This window comes from Anguilla anguilla, chromosome 5 (assembly GCF_013347855.1).
Source record: "Anguilla anguilla isolate fAngAng1 chromosome 5, fAngAng1.pri, whole genome shotgun sequence".
NCBI classification, from domain to species: domain Eukaryota; kingdom Metazoa; phylum Chordata; class Actinopteri; order Anguilliformes; family Anguillidae; genus Anguilla; species Anguilla anguilla.
Window position 1 is genome coordinate 59,772,197 of NC_049205.1, and position 19,210 is coordinate 59,791,406.

Consider the following 19,210-nt stretch of genomic DNA (forward strand, 5'->3'; position numbering starts at 1 on the left):
GAGAGGGAGGGAGGGAGGGAGGGAGAGAGAGAGAGAGAGAGAGGGAAGGAGGGAGAGAGGAAGGGAGGAAGGGAGAGAGGGGGAGAGAGAGAGAGTGAGATTTATTGTTCATATCAAACTCTAAATCCATTGCTTTGGCAGTTGTGTGTTTTCATAGTGAGACCAGTGCCACAGGCTCCTGGTAAAGCAAACTCAGATGGAGCCATTTTATTCGTCCACAAGGATCCCACCTGCCTGGCAGTCATCTCAGGATTTTTACAATTTTCTGCTGTTAATTCCTTCTGAAACTTCATGACCTTCGGTCCCCATCACTCACAGCTAAAATTGCCGACCACACATTTCCAGGATGTTACCCGCGGCAACATTGAATTGGCAAATTTTCAGAAGTCACTCTGAAAATATGAAAAGCCCGTGCCACTGTGCTGAGCGCTGGACGGCTGGAAACTCAGGAATAAGCAAGAATGGAACAATAAGCAGCCAGCCCCCCCCAACCTGCCCCCACCCCCCGTCCTGCCCAGGCCCCGCCCCCTCACCCTGCTGTATATGTCGGGGTAGCGGGTGCTGAAGTAGTGCATGGTGTCCAGAGCGAGCAGCCCGGGGGGGGTCCGGATCAGATCCTGGCCTGGATTACTGTTATTCTGCAGGAGGAGGTGTGGGGGGGGGGGGGGGTCCATGAACACACACACACAAGATACATTTCCTGATTTGAAAATGTGAAGAAAGAAAAAAAAAAAAAAAAAAAAAATCACAGTGGGGTCACAGAGTGGGGTGTGTATGAGTCACAGAGGGTAGTGTGTATGAGTCACAGAGTGGGGTGTGTATGAGTCACAGAGAGTGGTGTTTATGAGTCACAGAGAGTAGTGTGTATGAGTCACAGAGTGGGGTGTGTATGAATGAGTCACAGAGAGTAGTGTGTATGAGTCACAGAGGGTAGTGTGTATGAGTCACAGAGGGTAGTGTGTATGAGTCACAGAGAGTGGTGTTCATGAGTCACAGAGAGCGGTGCGTATGAGTCACAGAGAGCGGTGCGTATGAGTCACAGAGAGCGGTGCGTATGAGTCACAGAGAGGGGTGTGTATGAGTCACAGAGAGCGGTGCGTATGAGTCACAGAGAGCCGTGTTTATGAGTCACAGTGCGGGGTGTGTATGAGTCACAGTGCAGGGTGTGTATGAATCACAGAGAGCCGTGTTTATGAGTCACAGAGAGTTGTGTGTATTAGAGAGTCACAGTGCGGGGTGTGTATGAGTCACAGAGAGATGTGCATGAGTCACAGAGAGGGGTGCGTATGAGTCACAGAGAGGTGTGTATGAGTCACAGAGAGCCATGTTTATGAGTCACAGAGAGTTGTGTGTATTAGAGAGTCACAGTGCGGGGTGTGTATTAGACAGACAGAGCGCGGGGAGGACTCACGGAGAAGCCCAGCTTCTTGAACTCCTTGGCGCAGAGCGAGCGGCGACGCTCGTGACTCAGGCTGCCGTCGCTCTCACACTCAAAGGCAGACTGACGCAGGGAGTGGAGGACCTCCCGCTGGTCCTGAGAGAGGAGGGGGGGAGAGAGAGAGGGGGAGGTGGGAAGGAGAGATAGAGAGAGAGGGGGGAGGGAGGGGGAGAGAGGGAGAGAAAGAGAGAGAGGGGGGAGAGAGGGAGAGAGAGAGAGGGGGGAGAGAAAGAGAGAGGGGGAGATAGAGAGAGAGGGGGGAGGGAGGGAGAGAGAAGGGGGTGAGGGGGAGGGAGAGAGAGAGGGGGAGAGAGAGGAGGGAGGGAGAGAGAGAGGGGGAGAGAGAGGAGGGAGGGGGGAAGGGAGAGAGAGGGGGGGAGAGAGAGGAGGGAGGGAGAGAGAGAGAGACAGAGAGTAATAATACATATAATTAGTTAATGAAATCCTAGTATAAATAGTTTATTGCTTTTTTCTCCCTCTTCTCCCTCTATTTGGAATTTCTGTATTTGTGGGTTTTTTTTTTTTAATGTAATGCTTTGGCAATATTTACTGTATGTATTTCATGCCAATAAAGCAAATTGAATTGAAAATTGAATTGACAGAGAGGGAGAGAGAAACCAAAATGAAAATAATAAAAATAATATATGTACATATTTGTATGACAGATTGCATTGTATTTCATTGTTTTTCTTTTTTCCCAGTTCCATTTTAACATCCTTAAGTCTTTCTTTTATATTCAAATATTTTGGAATTTAAATGAAAGAGTGAGAAAGAGAGAGAGAGAGACAACAAAAATTGTTCTCTCGCTTTCTCACACACAAGGCAACGCGTGCTTATTTTCTACGCCTTTAATGTAGTGTGCCTCGGCGTACACCAGGGGGCGCAGCCAGCGCTCGGGCTCACCTGGTTGTAGGAGTCGAGCGGCGTCCTCATGCGAGGCTCCAGGTCGTTGAGGGCGACGGACTGCAGGACGTACAGGTAGTGGGCCATCTCGTCCCCCACAGACCCCGAGCTGTGAATGATGTTCTGCGAATCACCAGCAACCACAGAGTCAGGGGGGCGGAGCCAAAGAGGACAAGACCCTCAGGAAAGACAGATGGCAAAGACCAGAAGCCTCAGCCACAAAACAGACACCCTAACACCTGCTAGGTGTAGACATCAGATAATGAGAGCCATTTACCTCCCGATTACATTACATTACAGGCATTTAGCAGATGGTCTTATCCAGAGCGACTTACACAACATTTCATCCATTTATGCAGCTGGATATACACTGAAGCAATGCGGGTTAAGTAGCTTTCTCAAGGGTACAACGGCAGTGCCCTACCCTGGAATCGAACCTGCAAACTCTTTAGGTTACAAGACCAGTGCCTGATGGAGCACCCACTACAGTCTTGCTCACAGATGGCGTCTTATGCAGTGGGCATTGCATTGATGAATGCCCATTTTCCCCATCACAAGCTGTGCCCCAAATGGAAACTGGCAGTTTAGTGACTTAAAGAGATTTTGTGACTATTTTTATGGACTGCATTTATACAGCGCTTTTATCCAAAGCACTTTACAATTGATGCCTCTCATTCACCAGAGCAGTTAGAGGTTAGGTGTCTTGCTCAGGGGCACATTGACACGCCCATAGCGGGGATCGAACCGGCAACCCTCCGACCGCCATACAAATCGCTCTTACCTCCTGAGCTATGTCGCCCCCACAGCTTTTTACACGAGAATACCTTGGCGACAAACGATAATGTACCTGGGAAACGCAAAAGCGCTTTTTTTTTTTTTTTTTTTTCTTTTTCTTTCCACTCGCTGGTGCGGAGAGTAAACCCGAACGCGGCGATTTGAATTGCAAACGCGCGGAGGATTTGCCTTTTCCACGCTCGCGTTTCACGCGGACATGACTTCCGATGCGCTCGATTTTCCCACTTGCAAACGGAAAAGGACAATCATGCAAAGGCAAGGTTCGCCCCGCCGAGCCGGGGGCTGGGGGGCTGAGGGCGTCCTATCACAACAGGGCGACAGGAAAACGCGCAGGCGTGTTCGCCTTCGACGGAACGGATCAACGTCGCTACGACTGGAAAGGCGATCACATCTCGCCGATGTAAATCGCACCGATGATGCAAAACACACCGGGGAACAAAAAGTTAACTCCAGCCACACAGAGCATCTTAAGACTCATCAGAATACTCTCAGAGAGTTCAATGTGAAATGCAGTTTTTACTATTCAGACGCATCGGAGCCAAAAAGGTGTTTCTTAATAGAGATGTACAAAACGTTTTTTTTCTATTTTCCGTCAGGTCTCCTGCTAGATAAAATGTATTAAATTGACACTGAAGGCACTTAGCAGATACTCTTACCCAGAGAAATTTACACGGCCCACATTATATCAGCATGCAATGCACTGATAATTTCTGGATGTCTACTGAAGAATTTCAGGTTAAGTACGTATCTTGCCCAAGTGTACAGCAGCAGTGAACCAGCTAGGAATTGAACCTGCAACCTAAAAATTGCAGGCCCAGTCCCTAACCGCTGTGCCACACTACAAATTCAGCACTCTGTATAAGTACACTATATGACCAAAAGTATATGGACACCCCTTGGTCTATGGCTTGGGCCCCATAGTTCCAGTGAAGGCTAATCTTAATGCTACAGCATACAATCACATTCTAGACGATTCTGTGCTTCCTCCACAGTTTGGGGAAGGCCCTTGCCTGTTTCAGAATTGCAATGCCCTCGGGCGCACAGCGAAGTCCGTATCAAAAACAGCGTGGAACAACTTTACCGGCCTGCACACAGCCCTGACCTCAACCCCGTCCAATGCACACATTTGATGGTAAATGGTAAATGGACTGCATTTATATAGCGCTTTTATCCAAAGCGCTTTACAATTGATGCCTCTCATTCGCCAGAGCAGTTAGGGGTTAGGGGTAAGGTGTCTTGCTCAAGGACACTTCGACACGCCCAAGGCGGGGTTTGAACCGGCAACCCTCCGACTGCCAGACAATCGGTCTTACCTCCTGAGCTATGTCGCCCCGTTAGAATTAGAAATGTGACCAAGACAGCTTTCTGCCACCCGAAGAACACTGCCAAAGTTAAGCCCTTCCTTTCCCAAGAAGATGCAGAAAAGTTAACACACGCATTTATAACTTGTCGTCTTGATTATTGTAATGCCTTACTCACTGGCCTTCCCAGAAAAGTTATTAATAAACTGAGACTGGTTCAGAATGCCACAGCCAGGCTACTTACGAACACTTAAGAAATCTGAACATATCACCCATTTTAAAATCATTACACTGGCTGCCGGTTGATTTTAGAATCGATTTTAAGGTGCTGTTACTGGTTTTTAAAGCTATGCATGGACTCGCCCCCGACTACATAAATGACCTATTAGTAAAACATGTCCCTGTCAGAGCCCTTAGGCCCTCAGATTCCCTCCAATTGTCCATTCCACGGTCTAGAACTAAAACCTATGGAGAGGCTGCATTTAGTTCATATGCCCCCAGACTGTGGAATAAGCTTCCTTTGACTATTACGAAATCTGATTCTGTGGATATTTTTAAGAAAAACCTGAAGACTTACCTCTACAAAACGGTATTCTCTTAGGAACTGAGAAAAATGTAATTTTTAAATTCTCTTGTTATTTATTTATATATTTATTGTTATAATTATTTAATGTTATTATCATTTTATCGCTATTTTACATATTCGTGTATTTTATTGTGTGTTTTACTGTCAATTTCATCGACTCATTCATCTTTCTGTAAAGCACATTGATTGGCACTTTGTGTTCAAAATGCGCTATATAAATAAAGTTTATTATTATTATTATATTATAATGCCTTTGGGATCAATTGGAAAGCCAAGTGCAAGCCAGGCCTAATCACCCAATCAGTGCCCAACCTCACAAATGCTGTACTGGCTGAATGGAAGCAAAACCATACAACAATGCTCCAACATCCAGTATAAAGTTTTCCCAGAAGAGTGGAGGTTGTTATAGCAGCAAAGGGTGGACCAGCTCCCTATTAATGGTAATGCCTATAATTTTGGATGAGACGCTGGACGACAGGTGTACACATACTTCTGGCCATGTAGTGTATGTTCACTGAAAGAGCAGAGATCAGAGAAACAGATCTTTTCCAGTTCAGCCAAAAAGCTGAGTTGATGATAATTGGAGAGTAATTATTACCTTGTAAATATACTGACGTAGGTTTTTCTTCGAAAGAAACATAAGAAGTTCCTGTCAGGGAAATAAAAACAAAGACAATTAAAAATTTTGTAAAAATGGGTTAAATTCATAAACAATTTGGTTGATTAAGCAGTCCCTGAATTTCTTACATTCTGCAATGACCCTAAGCTACCACAGGGGGGCAGCTCTCTATCCATAACAAGGACAGCAGTTAGGATTTCACTTTTTAGCCCGCCAAAAGTTTTTTTCAGCGATAAACACCCTCACACTGTGAATAATAATCACTAACCAAACTTAGAATGAGGACAGACTTCAGATTAGTACCTGATAATAGATAATAGATTATTCAGTCACAAATTTAGGTTTGGCTTCTGATTAGTACCTGATAATAGATAATAGATTATTCAGTCACAAATTTAGGTTTGGCTTCTAAAACAACTTCCAAAAGGCACATATAAGCAAGTGTCTGTTCAAACTCAGCTTAAACCAATCACTTTTTGATATATCAGTCACATGGCAAAAGAGATGTGAGAAATTTGGTTTCGCACAGTCTAAAAATATCCTCTTCCTACGACTGAATGTAGTTACCAGCAGTTTCTAAAATGCAACCACTGCAATGAATGTGTGGGTGTCATACAACTGTACTTTCTGAAGGCACATAGAGTCATTTGTTGAGAAATTGGAGAAAAGGACCTACCAATCACGCCTCTCACATGCTAGGGTCCATAATTCTGGGCCTGATCGTGGGCCACAGCCCCACACAGGAGAGCTAATACTAATGTGAACATGGCTAATGCTAATGTGAATCGGGCTAATGTTAATGTGAACTGTGTTTCACTAGTGAGCACCTCCCCATACAGGAGAGCTAATGCTAATGTAAACTGGGCTAATGCTAATGTGAATCGGGCTAATGCTAATGTGAACTGCGTCTCACTAGTGAGCACCACCCCACACAGGAGAGCTAATGCTAATGTGAATCGGGCTAATGCTAATGTGAACTGCATCTCACTAGTGAGCACCTCCCCATACAGGAGAGCTAATGCTAATGTGAATCGGGCTAATGCTAATGTGAAATGCGTCTCACTAGTGAGCACCACCCCACACAGGAGAGCTAATGCTAATGTGAATCGGGCTAATGCTAATGTGAACTGCGTCTCACTAGTGAGCACCACCCCACACAGGAGAGCTAATGCTAATGTGAATCGGGCTAATGCTAATGTGAACTGCGTCTCACTAGTGAGCACCACCCCACACAGGAGAGCTAATGCTAATGTGAATCGGGCTAATGCTAATGTGAACTGCTTCTCACTAGTGAGCACCACCCCACACAGGAGAGCTAAGGCTAATGTGAACCGGGCTAATGCTAATGTGAACTGCGTCTCACTAGTGAGCACCACCCCACACAGGAGAGCTAATGCTAATGTGAATCGGGCTAATGCTAATGTGAACTGCGTCTCACTAGTGAGCACCACCCCACACAGGAGAGCTAATGCTAATGTGAATCGGGCTAATGCTAATGTGAACTGCGTCTCACTAGTGAGCACCTCCCCATACAGGAGAGCTAATGCTAATGTGAATCGAGCTAATGCTAATGTGAATCGGGCTAATGCTAATGTGAACTGCGTCTCACTAGTGAGCACCACCCCACACAGGAGAGCTAATGCTAATGTGAATCGGGCTAATGCTAATGTGAACTGCATCTCACTAGTGAGCACCTCCCCATACAGGAGAGCTAATGCTAATGTGAATCGGGCTAATGCTAATGTGAACTGCATCTCACTAGTGAGCACCACCCCACACAGGAGAGCTAATGCTAATGTGAATCGGGCTAATGCTAATGTGAACTGCGTCTCACTAGTGAGCACCACCCCACACAGGAGAGCTAATGCTAATGTGAATCGGGCTAATGCTAATGTGAACTGCGTCTCACTAGTGAGCACCTCCCCATACAGGAGAGCTAATGCTAATGTGAATCGAGCTAATGCTAATGTGAATCGGGCTAATGCTAATGTGAACTGCGTCTCACTAGTGAGCACCACCCCACACAGGAGAGCTAATGCTAATGTGAATCGGGCTAATGCTAATGTGAACTGCATCTCACTAGTGAGCACCTCCCCATACAGGAGAGCTAATGCTAATGTGAATCGGGCTAATGCTAATGTGAACTGCGTCTCACTAGTGAGCACCACCCCACACAGGAGAGCTAAGGCTAATGTGAACTGGGCTAATGCTAATGTGAACTGCATCTCACTAGTGAGCACCTCCCCATACAGGAGAGCTAATGCTAATGTGAATCGGGCTAATGCTAATGTGAACTGCGTCTCACTAGTGAGCACCACCCCACACAGGAGAGCTAAGGCTAATGTGAACCGGGCTAATGCTAAGTGCTGATGAGAGAGCCGGACCGCACAGTTGGGAGGGAGGGAGGGAGGGAGGGAGAGAGAGAGATGAAGCGATACCTTTCTGTCAGTCTCCCCTGCTGTCTGCAGCAGGGCCATGAGGAGCGCCATGGCTTTAGTCTGGATCTGCTGGTTGGTCCTGAGAGAAGCAGAAAGGCATGATGTTTAAACGCACTGCTGAGGACTTCCACAGTGTTTACACACGCAATTTCCATCAGAATTTAGGAGTCCAAAAAAAGGGCATCTCTGTGAGTGTGTGTGTGCTTGTGCGTTTGTGTGCGAGTGCATGCATGTGTGAGTGCGTGTGTGTGTGTGTGTGTGTGAGTGTGTGTGTGTGTGCTTGTGTGAGTGCTCTCTTCCAAACACAACTCCTAAGCGCCCAGCACCAGGATCGCTGCCACAGAAACAGCGTCATACCTGAGGCCCACAGCCAGCTCTGCTCCTCTCAGACAGGAGTACACATGACCTCAGACCACTCTGGGACTGCCACCCTACCCGCCAACCCCCCCCTCTCAATCCCGCCAAATCCCTCGCTCTGTGCCTGCCGCTGCCAGGAGACCAGCTGACCCCACAGACTTCCACTCAGAGAGCGGAAACCATGGGAACCCCACCGCAACGCCACACCTGGCATCCAGACCTGGGCTTTGATGCGAGAGCCGCCACCCAGGGGAGCAGTTTGCCAGCATTAGCCCCCCCACCCCCCAACCCCCCAACCCCACTTCAGTGCCTTTAACCTGCTCTCCTTCCTCTTTTTCAAACATACTACTTCCATTCAAGTTTTATCGCCCATGAGGCACCGCTGGGATTCTGAGCCCAAAGCTTAGCCGTGTGAAACAGCGTGTGTCTGCAGAGGAAGTGATGTCATCGTTCATTCTACACACGCACAGACGGCAAACTGTGCTGTACGCTCTTTCTGAACCTTGCTGACAGATCTCTAAATCGCTCCAAAAACGCTGCAGAGTCAGGCTCTTCCCTGGTCTGCCTGTACGAAAGCAGCTCTGGACACACACGCACGCACACACACGCGCACACACACACACACAAATACACACGCACACACAAATACACACACACACACACAAATACACAAACACATACACACGCACACAAATACACAAACACATACACACACGCACGCACACACGCACACAAATACACACACGCACGCACACACGCACACACACACAAATACACAAACACATACACACGCACACACACACACACACACACAAACAAATACACAAACACATACATGCACACACATACACGCACACACACTTCCTGGGCGCAGAGGGGAGGGGTTCTGGAGTGCTAAGCAGAGGGGGCCTACGGCGACTGGCCCAAACGACCCACAATGCAGTGCGACCCAACTGAAGCTGAAACCGAGCGGGTTTCCAGGATGGCGGGGGCCCAGCGGAGTTTGAGCCCGTGTCTCTCCCAGACAGTGTGACTCACTGGCCCCCGCTTGGCTCCCGTACTGCAGACACGTCACCGTTTGGAGCGTCTATCTGCAGCTGCAGCGGCTTTTCTAAGCGTGTGTGTGTGTGTGGGCCGGTGTGTTTTTACGGGGTGTGAGAGTGTGCGGCACGTATACGCGTGATCACAACTGTGTGTTTGTATGTTTGTGTTAGATATACATGTGTAACTGTGTGTGTGCATGCATTCCTGTGTATGCATGCGTGCGCATGTGTATCTGTGTGTGTGTGTGTGTGTGCATGCGCGTGTGCGCACCCTTACTCACACTTGCAGGTGTGAGATGAGCCTCTCCATGGTGACCTCCTGCTTCACCAGCTGGAACAGGCTGCTGTGTGTGTGTGCCTGTGCATGTGCGTGTGTGTGTGTGCAGCCTTACTCACACTTGCAGGTGTGAGATGAGCCTCTCCATGGTCTCCTCCTGCTTGGCCAGCTGGAACAGGTTGCTGTGTGTGCATGTGTGTCTGTGTGTGTGTGTGTGTGTGTGCGCGCACCCTTACTCACACTTGCAGGTGGGAGATGAGCCTCTCCATGGTGACCTCCTGCTTGACCAGCTGGAACAGGCTGCCGCTGCTCAGCACCATGTTCTCCAGGATGGCCAGGGACAGCTGCTGCATGGACGCGTCCAGCACCTTGGCATTCACGAAGCTGGCGATCTGAGGAGCACCGGTGCGTCAGTCACACAAAGGGGCGGGGACTGGGTGCGCCAGTCACACAAAGGGGCGGGGACTGGGTGCGCCAGTCACACAAAGGGGCGGAAACTGTCCGGTCCTTCAGGACTGGGAGAGGGACGTGATGTCACCATGGCTGCAATATTACCTTTTTAATGAAGACAGATGAGAGGTTCTCCCAGGACACAATCCCATGATCCATCAGCTCCATGAAGGCCGTCAGTGTGTGAGTCATAATGAGGGCGTTCCTGAGAACGACAGGGAACACCTCACATCAGCACAGGGAACCCTGACATCACTGCAGAGATGAGGTGACATCAGTGCAGGGAACCCTGACATCACTGCAGAGATGCAGTGACATCAGCACAGGGAACCCTGACATCACTGCAGAGAATACTGACATCAGCACAGGGAACTCTGACATCACTGCAGAGATGAGGTGACATCAGCACAGGGAACTCTGACATCACGGCAGAGATGAGGTGACATCAGCACAGGAAACTCTGACATCACTGCAGAGAATACTGACATCGGCACAGGGAACTCTGACATCACTGCAGAGATGAGGTGACATCAGCACAGGGAACTCTGACATCACGGCAGAGATGAGGTGACATCAGCACAGCAAACTCTGACATCACTGCAGAGAATACTGACATCGGCACAGGGAACTCTGACATCACTGCAGAGATGAGGTGACATCAGCACAGGGAACTCTGACATCACTGCAGAGATGAGGTGACATCAGCACAGGGAACTCTGACATCACTGCAGTGGATACTTTGACATCACTGCAAAGAATACTGACATCAGCACATAGCACACTGACATCAGCTGACATCAATGAAGGAATGACTGATATTCCAGTCCTCAAAAAAAAACTGGAACTGCAGTTCCATAGCAACATGCCAGCACAATCTCTCTCTCTATCTCACACACACACACACACAAACGCATAGTCATACACACACACACACACACACACACACACACACACACACACACACACACACACACACACAGACAGACAGACACACACACACACACACACACACACACACACACACACACACACACACAGACAGACAGACACACACACACACACACACACACACACACACACGCACACACACACACACAGACAGACACACGCACACACACACACACACACACACACACACACACACAGACAGACAGACACACGCACGCACACACACACACAGGCAAACACACACACACACACACAGGCAAACACACACACACACACACACACACACAGAGACAGGCACACACACACACACACACACACACACACACACACACAGAGACAGGCACATGCACACTGTCACTTTGACCACTTCTGAAATCTAACTTTGCAGCTGCTGGGAAAGCCTTCAAAGCTACAGCAGTTGGGAGAGAGCTCATCTGCAGACACTCTGCGTGAGAACACAGCTCCAGGAGCTGCCAGGCCAAAGCCCTCTGTTCCCAGCCACTATTTATAGCTTGCAGAAGCTGAGGTTAGCATTCGTAAAGTAGGGGACTCGGGCACACTTTCAATCTGTATGTTTTCAGTTTATATCTGTCTCCCTCTCACCTACACCAGCATATGAGTGCAAACGCGTGCACACGCAGACATGCAGACACACACACACACACACACACACGCACGCACTCTGCGATGGTAATCAGAGGCAGAAGCCAGAAACGGCTAAGTCACTGGCTTTGGGGAGTGAAACTTTTTTACACAGGCATTCCGCACAGATCTCAACTCCTCCTTTTTGTGAGCCAACCATCTGAGCCAACATTCACTGCGTTCCTGTCGAGCTCTGAAGAGCACTGTCAGGGAGAGGGGGCGGGGACTGGGACCGGCAAAAGGGGCAATAGTGAGCCAGCCCGGTTCCAGCTCTACACCTTCCTACTCACCCAGCTTCACCTGCACAGGTGACCCGCCCAGCCACCCCGCCAGCCTGCCCCCCCGCCCACCCCCACCCGGCAGAGTAACGGGGCGTGGCACTCACTCGTTGGCGTTCTCCACGATGTGCACCAGCAGGGTGTGCCCGTCGCGGCTGATGAACTCCTGGGCAAAGGTGACGTCAGTGGACACGCCCGCTAGCTGCTTCAGGGAGTCGCAGCGAACCCCCCCATCCGAGCTCTGGATCCCCTTATACAGGTCCTCTGCGCACCGGCCCTAAAACACACACGAACAGGAACTTCACCGAGATACAGGGTCTTTACATACATACAGGATCTTTATCCAGATATAGGATATTTACACACGTACAGGATCTTTATCCAGATATAGGATCTTTACACACATACAGGATCTTTACACAATACAAGGATCTTTTTCACAGTTACAGGATCTTTACACAGGTACGGGATCTTTACACGCATGCAGGATCTTTACACACATACAGCATCTTTACCCAGACACAGGACCTTTACACAAATACAGGATCTTCAAGTTCACACATTTACAGAACACACACACGCACGCACACACAAGGCCTTACAAAAAATCAGGAACTTGGCCAGCGGTAATGAAGTTTCTGATGAGCCAGCCATCAGCCTGCCTGTGTTTCCACCTCACAGCTCTATGTCAGGGGTGAGAGGGCACGGGAGCCTGGGTCTGCTCCCAACACTGAGAACACTGTGTGTGTGTGTGTGTGTGTGTGTGTGACTGTGGGACTGTGTGTGTGTGTGTGTGTGTGTGTGTGTGTGTGTGACTGTGGGACTGTGTGTGTGTGTGTGTGTGTGACTGCGGGACTGTGTGTGTGACCGTGTGTGACTGTGTGGGTGTGTGTGGGACTGTGTGTGTGTGTGTGTGTGTGTGTGACTGTGGGACTGTGTGTGTGTGTGTGTGTGTGACTGCGGGACTGTGTGTGTGTGTGTGTGTGTGACTGTGGGACTGTGTGTGTGACTGTGTGTGACTGTGTTTTGTGTGTGACCGTGGGACTGTGTGGGTGTGTGTGTGACTGTGTGTGTGTGTGTGTGTGACTGTGGGACTGTGTGTGTGTGTGTGTGTTTGTCAGACTGTGTGTGTGAGAGAGAGAGTGTGTGTGTTTGCGTCTGAGGGTCTGAGTGTGAGATCAACGTCTTCCTCTTTCTCCCACCCAACCCCACTGACTCAACCCCCCTCCACAATACTCTCCCCCCACCCCCACACTGACTCTGCTACCCATTTCCCCACAGTCACCTCTCAGGACGGACAGACAGACAGACGGACGGACGGACGGACACAGTACATCCAGCCTGCTGGTTTCATAATGACTGCGTGTCTGGTGCACCCGCTCAGTTGGGGCCCACAATAATGCCTTTGTTCGGGTGAGTCTGCCGGGTATCTGGGGCTGGGGGGGTGGGGGGGGTCGGGGGGAGTTGGCTGGGGGGGGGGGGGGCAGCAGGGGGGGAGTTCGGTCATCAGGGATTATTTCCGATGAAGCAAGCCATTATAATGGAGCCAGGTGCTACGGTGGTGATTTTCCCCGTGTTAAAATTCAGCCCGGATTTGGGCCAGGAGAAGGTGTGGACTTGGGAACATAAGGGGGGGTGGGGTGGGGGTAGCAGGGGCAGTAGATGAGCGGTCATCCGTTTGGATGGGGGCTGCTGCTGGGGTACCGGAAGGCAGGGGTTGTGAGGCTCGGGCACACGCTCACCGGTGCCTTGGTCAGGCGGAGAATGCTGCCGTTCTTGATATCCAGGCGGTTCTAGAACACGGGGACAGACAAGAGCAATCAAACACAGATAAGAGGCCTCTGTGGCACAGACCACAAGGGCACAATCCACAGGCGCATGAGAATGCGTGTGTGTGTGTGTGTGTGTTAAAAGAAACAAAAACTACACTGGCCACTGCGGAAGTCCACACACACACACACACACACACACACACACACACACACACACACACACACACACACACCCACCTATCACAAACATACCTCTCATAAACAGCAAACACACACAGAAACACAAAGAGAAACACTTCTGCCATGCAAACATACATGCTCACACACACGCACATACACACACACACACGCACACAGGATTACCTCAGCACCCATTCAAATGTGTCACTCCTTTGTTTAACTGGAAGTGCAGCAAAGCTTGACTCATACAGAGAGAGAGGGAGGGAGGAGGGGAAGAGAGAAAAGAGGGAGCAAGCAAAAAAAAAAAGAAGTGAGAACTAGAGTGAAAGCGGGTGCAAACAGCAAGAGAGTGAAGAGCCTGTGAGATGGAGGGAGAGACAGAGAGAAGAAAGAAAGAGAGAAAAAGAGAGAGAAGAGCCAGAGGTGGAAGGAATGGGGGAAGAAACAGAGGGAGGAGGTCTGTTTCATGTCCACACTCGCCTGTGCGCTGCTAAACTCACACACACACGCGCGTATGTGCGCATGCACACACACATATACACACACTCACACGCACAAGCACACACACACACAGACACACACGCGCACACACACACACACACACACTCTCTCTCACACACACACACACACACACACACACACACACACACACACGCACGCACACACACGCGCACACACACACAAACACACGCACACACACTCTCTCACACACACACACACACACACACACCTACAGAGTCCTGCCCTGCAGTGACTGGCCCACACACATATTTGAGATACCGCTGATTCCTGCCCTGCATAGACGGCTCGCTTGTTCTCACCAGCAACACTTCTGCAAACTCAGTTAGGGAACTGCGCTCGCAACGGCAGGTTTTAGGTTCAATTCCCAGGTGGGGCACTAACATTGTACCCATCAGTGTGGTCCTGAACCCAAATTAATTCAGTAAACACCCAGCTGCAGAAAAGGATTGTACCGATGCTCTGGACAAGAGTGTCTGCTAAATCCCAAATATATATATATTAATTTATCCCTTTTCCACTGTAGAGCTGGAACCAGGCTGGCTCCCTAATATCCCTTTTCCACTGTAGAGCTGGAACCAGGCTGGCTCACTAATACCCCTTTTCCACTGTAGAGCTGGAACCAGGCTGGCTCACTAATACCCCTTTTCCACTGTAAAGCTGGAACCAGGCTGGCTCACTAATATCCCTTTTCCACTGTAGAGCTGGAACCAGGCTGGCTCACTAATACCCCTTTTCCACTGTAGAGCTGGAACCAGGCTGGCTCACTAATACCCCTTTTCCACTGTAGAGCTGGAACCAGGCTGGCTCACTAATACCCCTTTTCCATTGTAGAGCTGGACCTAGGGCTACTGGGGATCCAGCCTGCTTCCAGCTTCACCCAGTAGCAATTCTGCCACAGCACAGTCGTCGCTTTGGATAAAAGCATCTGCTAAATATATGTAATGTAATGTACAGAATGCCCATGGTCCTCTTTTTCAAATTCCAAACCTGAAATACAGAATCCCCCTCCGGTCATCAGACACAAGGGTTCATTTCATACCAAAAGAAAACACAAACAACTTCATTCATTTCAAAGGTACTTCCATATTTCATGCAAATTCACACCAAAAATGAACGAGTGACAAATGTGCCCTTTGGAATTAAAAAGAGGAAGAACTGAGCGTGCTCACCGACTCAGTGATGTAGGTCTGAACGCCATCGGTGTATTGCAGGGCATAGTTATCCGGACCGGGGAGATTCCAGCTATATATATATATATATATATAGAGAGAGAGAGAGAGAGAGAGAACACAGGCTTACAGACACGCCTTTTGCACACACTTCAGTAAATCAGAACATTACATTTAGGCCTTGAACCGACGTGCTTCCATTTTACATGATATCCGTTTGTACAGCTGGATACACACAGTGCCGTGAAAAAGTATTTTCCCACCTTCTTGATTGCTTCTATTACTGCGAAATGGTTTCAGATCTTTAGAAAACATGTAATATTGAACAAAGGGAAATATGGAAATATATATTTTTTAAATTACTTAATTTATTAAATTAAAAAAGCTAACAAACGCCCATATCGTCCATGTGGAAAAGGAACTGCTCCCTTAGTTACTTAATCAACCAATTAACCAAATTTATTAACTTGCCATTATTGAAGGAACCATGAATTCTGCTCTGAACCAGAACATTCTTTAGAGAACTGCCTGTTCATCTGCCTGTGAGCTGAAGCTGAAGTGTAACTGGGTTTGTGCAGCAAGACAACGATCCAAAACATAAAGTCCACATCTGAATGGGACTGAGAAGAAACAAAAATGAAAGTCTTGGAGCGGTCTAGTCAAAGTCCTGACTTGAACCCGACAGAGATGCGTTCTGTTGAGTTTTGCGTTCGCTCAGTTTCCCTCTGTCTAATAATACACTTCGACTAAAGACCTGAAACCGTTCGGCGTGACAAATATACAGCAGCAGAGGAAATCAGGAAGGGGGCAAATACGTACGTTATCACGCTACTGTTCGCAGAATTCACCAACGCGAGTGAAGCACATTGCTCAAGGGCACAATGGCAGCGCCCTATCCGTGAGTCAGACCTCGGGGTTACAAATCCAGCTCTCTAAGCATTACACTACGCTGCAGCTCAAGCTGTAATCAGTGTCCCACACACCGCCAGAGACCGACTTACGTTGCATTACAGGCATTCAGCATTCAGCGCGACTTACACACTTTTCACACAGCTTTCACACGTGTGTACGGAAGCAATGCAGGGTCATGTACCACGGCAGTGTCCTGTCCGGGAATCAAACTGGCAACCTTTAGGTTACAAGACCAGCTCCGTACCCATTATACTACACTGCCCCCACTGATACATAACATATCCATACTCTGCTTCCTGAGCACCTCCGGTGAGCTGCTTCCGGTAGAGACGAAGCCTCAGGGCTCTACAGCGCCCCCATTTTAAGAGCACTTGCTCCTGAAAATTGATGCGTGCCAACCGAAAAAATAACTGAGGAGCACGTCTACTGATTGGGATGTATTGGTGTGCTCCTAAATTTTTCAGCAGTGACACAATGCTGAAGCCTCTCAGGTTTGGCCTGGCTGCCTGTTTTACAGTCAGCAGAGTCAGTTCTGCATCAAAAACCCACACAACAAACTTTGAACCCAGACTGAGAGAGAAAGAGAACTATGAGGGTTAGGGCCCCCTCTCTCTCTCTCTCTTGGTCATGAAGCTCACAGACATGTACAGGAAACACTCATTAAACGTCCAGACACGAGCACACATGAACACACAGACACGCACGCAGATTTCGTCTCAACGTGGTCTCACGACGTACACGGGAAGCTCCTTCTAGACGCACAAAGACACAAAAAGTTCTACGGCTATTTGTAATCATTATGATCTCAGCTCGCCAGTCTACTACGAGCGAACCACAAACACGAGCCTTCTGGGTAATACGTCACGGACGCTTTGTACACCAACACACGCTTCAAGAATTGGGGAACTGGACTACGTGTCATCACCTCAGGACTAAAAAATTTTTTTTTAAAAGACCATGCAGAACCATGCTGCTGACCAAAACTTGAAGAGGCCGCACAGTAAACTGTTTACACGAAGCAGCCAGGCTCATCCTTTCTACTTACGGCGCTTCCGTTGTTTGCGGCAGTCAGTGTTTACACGCAGAATAAATAAAGCCCTTCATGTTCCTACCACTGCTAAATCAACCCCTCTAATTGTCTTCTCTGTCCAGCGTGTGCTTTTGGCTTGGGTACTACTTTCTTTTTGCATCGCATCTTACTCCAAAACTCCATCCTCACTTTGTTTTTTTGTTTTTTTTGCTGTGGTTCTAGAGAAAAGACACTAAGAACCAACTGACAATTGAATGTTTAGTAATAGTGCCGACTTAAGGATCATTTTTCATTCTCTCTTTTTTCAAAGCTGTACTTCAACCCATTTCCGTTATAACCACCAATAGCTGGTAAGCTGCTCAAACATGTAATTTTCTGCTGGAAACACATTACCCGAGGTATCAAGTTTGGCTACAATTACAGCACACAACAGACAAAAACATGTTTAGTAACCAAAACAACCAAACAAAAAATGTTTTGAATACCAATGTACACAGATATATATATTTTTTAAATGTCAGTAATCTGCAGGATTTTAATGATGTCTGAAACTGCAATTACTTCAAATAAAGTATTTGACCCAGGTCTGGCACACACCAAAGATTAAGTATGAATCCGGGTAAAACCATAATGCATAACGCAGAATATAATATCTAGTTTAAATCAATTAAGACTCATGCACTCTAGAAAACAAAAGTTGTCAGAATTTCAGTATTTAATAACCATAATCGATATTCAAATTTAATTTTTTGCAGGGCCGCCTCACTCTGTTTACTCTAGCCCTCCGTCGATCAGACTTTCTTCCAGGATCAGCAGCTTCTGCCTCTACCCACCAGTTCCCCCAATATCTCTCCGTCTCCCCAATATCTCTCACCATCTTCTCACCTGCTTCCCCTCTCTCGCTCTTCCTCGACAAACACATTGGCGACACAGTCATAAGTCAGAGAACAGTCACTCAGATTCAAAATCTGGTATTTCCCACGACTAACACCTCTGCCCACATTTTTGATAAGTTTAAACATCAGTGTTGAGAAGGCCAGTGCATTAGCCACTACTCCACCACTTCTCCACACTGCCTTAACCTGCCCTGCTCTGTTACCCCTGGACCCTGTTTATAGGCCATTAGCCAGCATGCTAACCTCTGACCAACAGCCAGCAAGACAGGCTGTGCTCTGTCCACTTAAAAGGGGTTACAAATAAAGTTGTGTTTATCTTGAACAGACCGGAGCACTTTGCAATCAGCAGGGGGGGCGGGGGGTTTGGCGGTGGGGGGAAGCAGTATGCTGTTATAAACAACGCACTTACCCATCACAAACTTCCTTTATGACGGCAGAGAGAGGCTTTTTCTGCAAGAGAAGGAGACACTTTGTTGGCGGAGGACATTCGTTTCAAGAGGGAACAGCTGGATTTAAAGACACTGCCTCGTAAATGCGATAAGAACTGGGACTACCCCCCAACAAGTGCACGGCAAACAGGGATTATTAGGAGCCAGAACAGTGGTTTATTTTGATTTTTTTAACTGAACACTAAAGTGACTGAAACATACAATT

General features: G+C 48.2%; 1 protein-coding gene across 3 annotated transcripts in view; it reads right to left on the bottom strand.

Annotated features, from left to right (window-relative positions):
* The window catches only part of elmo3 (engulfment and cell motility 3), a 39,317-nt gene that overhangs the window by 14,462 nt on the left and 5,645 nt on the right, over positions 1 to 19,210 (bottom strand). For 2 of the 3 annotated variants that reach the window (XM_035418752.1, XM_035418751.1), the window contains exons 3-13: positions 18,966 to 19,006; positions 15,719 to 15,791; positions 13,818 to 13,868; positions 12,183 to 12,352; positions 10,313 to 10,412; positions 9,998 to 10,149; positions 8,081 to 8,159; positions 5,622 to 5,672; positions 2,342 to 2,464; positions 1,412 to 1,534; positions 534 to 638 (exon numbers count right to left, since the gene is read on the bottom strand). In XM_035418752.1, the coding sequence (XP_035274643.1) occupies positions 534 to 638; positions 1,412 to 1,534; positions 2,342 to 2,464; positions 5,622 to 5,672; positions 8,081 to 8,159; positions 9,998 to 10,149; positions 10,313 to 10,412; positions 12,183 to 12,352; positions 13,818 to 13,868; positions 15,719 to 15,791; positions 18,966 to 19,006 (1,068 nt within the window). Of the gene's footprint in view, positions 1 to 533; positions 639 to 1,411; positions 1,535 to 2,341; positions 2,465 to 5,621; positions 5,673 to 8,080; positions 8,160 to 9,761; positions 9,820 to 9,997; positions 10,150 to 10,312; positions 10,413 to 12,182; positions 12,353 to 13,817; positions 13,869 to 15,718; positions 15,792 to 18,965; positions 19,007 to 19,210 lie in introns of those variants that run through there. The other variant, XM_035418753.1, reaches the window with a different exon arrangement.